The sequence below is a fragment of the Pygoscelis adeliae genome, unplaced genomic scaffold (genome assembly GCF_000699105.1).
Source record: "Pygoscelis adeliae isolate BGI_AS28 unplaced genomic scaffold, ASM69910v1 Scaffold154, whole genome shotgun sequence".
Classification (NCBI taxonomy): domain Eukaryota; kingdom Metazoa; phylum Chordata; class Aves; order Sphenisciformes; family Spheniscidae; genus Pygoscelis; species Pygoscelis adeliae.
The window spans coordinates 713680-716633 of NW_008825113.1; the positions used below are offsets into that span (position 1 = coordinate 713680).

Consider the following 2954-nt stretch of genomic DNA (forward strand, 5'->3'; position numbering starts at 1 on the left):
GACCCAGGACATTGATCTTCTATTTGGGGAGCAGGCTACCACGAGTTAGCTAACAATTAGTAAACTAGTTTCAAAAATACTTTCTCAGACCGATTTCTTTGGTCTCAGGGCCTGACTAGAACCTCATTAGACAAAACGAGATAGGAAAACATTTGAGATACCTTGCAGACCTGTAACTGAGACATTCGAACTAAAGACAGAATTTTAATTGAAGGCAGTTAAAATTCACATTAAGTCACCTATTCCAAATCTAGATTTTCTTACAGTTTGTCATCACTTTGAGAGACAAATTCCTGCTTTTGACATCAAGATGAAGCATTCAGTAGTAACACGTTTTCTCTCATAAGGCTTGTAAAATTGCACAGCTTTCATTCTCAGATGCTGGATATATTGCTGGAAAATATTTCCTAATCTCTCAAATATATTAGTCTGCTGTAAGCGCTGGCTAAAGCATTTGTTAACGTATCAGACATGTTACAATAACCAACCTGGGCGGAGAACATTCAGTGATGACAGAGCACTTGAAAAAGCCCCACCAGCTTTTGGTTTTTCTTCTTCCTTCTCACTTTCAACTTCCATTTCTTCTTCACCGTGCTCACTGTTTGCAGTCCCATCTTCTTGACCTATATCCTTAATCTGTCCTGTCTTTTCTAGTGGTGGTTCGACTGGTAAGACAACAAAGCCCATGTTTTACTCTTTTTATACAGATCACTCGGAAGTATTTTTTTAAGGTCTAACAACCAAAAGTAAAAATCAAATGAAAGTGTTAAATGATAATTTTATTGTTTGAGATTAATAAAATATGCCTTCTTAATTGTGATTAAGTCACTGACATCCTCTCAAAATAAAATTTGACAAAGCGGACACCCCAACAACCACTAAGCTTTCTACATATTGCCAAGTATTTAAAAAAATGAGGCAACTTAATAATTAAGATCATATGTGCAACCTTCACACAGCCTCTTATGTATGTAATTAGAAAGCACTGCCTGTGTTACACCAAATCTTTCCGCAAGAACAGACTCATTTCAAAAGAACCCCTTCATTTTCCTCTTGGGCTGGGTGTAACATTACCCCACAGTAGGTGGGTAACATACAGGCAGCAGATACAAATATTATGTAAAAAAACGCATGTTAAATCCAGCTATCCAATCCAAGCTGCACACAGCAGTTTTTAGACTTTATCATTTGTTTAGAGAATCCAGACTACTGACTCAGTAGCAGCCATGAGGTCTTTGCATTACAACCAAACCAACTACAGAGACTGCAAAACAAACAAACAAACAGAAAATAAGCACACATTATTCATGTGCAAAACACAATTTTTAAAGGATCTTTGAGACGGAAGCAAGAATTAAGATCCAGGTTTCCACAGGTCACCTGAACATTAGCCACAGAAATGATCATTTCTGTTTTTTCTCATGCCCCGTACCACTGCACAGGCAACTTGAAGATTCTAATAAGAAAGAATTTGTGGGTTTTTTAAATGCAGACAAAGCCTTTTTGAAAATCTTTAAGATTTTTTAAAAAATCTTTAAGATTTTTAAAGGACTAATTTAATTAACTTAAAAAGGGGCAATTTTCTGCATGGGACCATGTTCAACTCTCATATGCTTCAGCTATACCATTGCAATCTTTAGATCAGAAGCCTCTCAGCTTGTGCTCATAGCATTGTAGGTTATTACACAAAAATCTAACTGGAAAAGGAATCACTATGCTTTATCAATGAGCTTCCCAAAAACCAATAGCAGAAGTACAATGAAATTGAAATCCCAGGCTCTATTCCAAGCTCTGGAGGACTGTACATTGTTAGAAGATCCTTCTGCTCCAACACTCTCATCCTGTCATCTTAATCATCAAGTCTACTCTAAGGTCCAAGTCCCGAAACAGGCAGCTGTTGAATAATTTACTTAATAACAAAGAACACCGTTCTCCTCACCCCAAAATCTTCCTTTTCGAGAAGATGCGTTACAAGGACACATCCTGTCAGATAAGTACCAGACACAGTTCTAAACTAATTTAATTCCTTCCTAATTCAATTGGAAGGAACTCATCTGACATAAACAGAGCCAAAATACAGAAACTACTGAGGTCTACTGACAACAGTATACGTAGCCAAGAAGTTTCATCCTAGAAGGATGAAGGGTCCTAGAAGGATGAAACATTCAGTTCCACAGGAGAATCAAAGAACACTCTACCAGCTTCAGAATAGCATTTGTTAGGTCCAAATGAACACATTTAATGCATGCTTTACTTCAGTTCTAAATGCTAAATGCTCTAAAAAGACTAATAAGTCATCTTGAAAACAAGTAATTTGTATTTACAATACTTAATCTCTTCCATTACAAAAGTTACTGTTAGTTTTGCAGTTACCATCTGTTGGAGAATTGACCTCTGTTCTAACTTTTGATTTTTCAAGGTCTTCTTTGTATTCTTTCTTCAATTGTTTTACAATCTTTTTGCTGTAACTTGATTTCTTCACTTTAAAAACTTCTTCAGTTTCTTTAAAAAAGAAGTTGGAAAACATTACATTAGATCTGCCAAGAAGTATACTTACCTATTAAATCTCTTAATTTTGTACCTAGAACTTAATAAATGCCACTAACAACACAATTTAACATGACTTTACATTTGCACTGTTGCAACAAAACCAGTCCCATACCCTTCCATGTGGACTCATGTCTACCTCGTCTTTTTGCGGTCATTTTCAACTGGATTCATCCCAATCACAGCACGGCCACAGAAAAGCAAGGCAGAAGTTACACAAAAGTGTACACACATGGCCTGCTTTTATCTGACTGTAGTAATCTTGTTTTTTGGTTTTTTTTTTTTTTAAACACACACACCAGCTGATCCTTCACTGTGACCACAAATTTGGAAGAAAACAACATAAAGCCCCAACATTTTGGGTCAACAGTCTTTTCTCAGCCACACATACACACAACTAATGAGTA

The 2954-nt window shown here is 36.4% G+C and overlaps 1 protein-coding gene across 1 annotated transcript in view; it reads right to left on the bottom strand.

The window, feature by feature from the left end:
* Positions 1-2705, bottom strand: part of PAXBP1 (PAX3 and PAX7 binding protein 1) — a 27340-nt gene extending 24635 nt beyond the window's left edge. Inside the window, exons 1-3 of the mRNA XM_009328015.1 lie at positions 2663-2705; positions 2374-2502; positions 489-665 (exon numbers count right to left, since the gene is read on the bottom strand). Coding sequence (XP_009326290.1) covers positions 489-665; positions 2374-2502; positions 2663-2705 — 349 coding nt within the window. The remainder of the gene's footprint in view (positions 1-488; positions 666-2373; positions 2503-2662) is intronic.
* Positions 2706-2954: the final 249 nt, after the last annotated feature.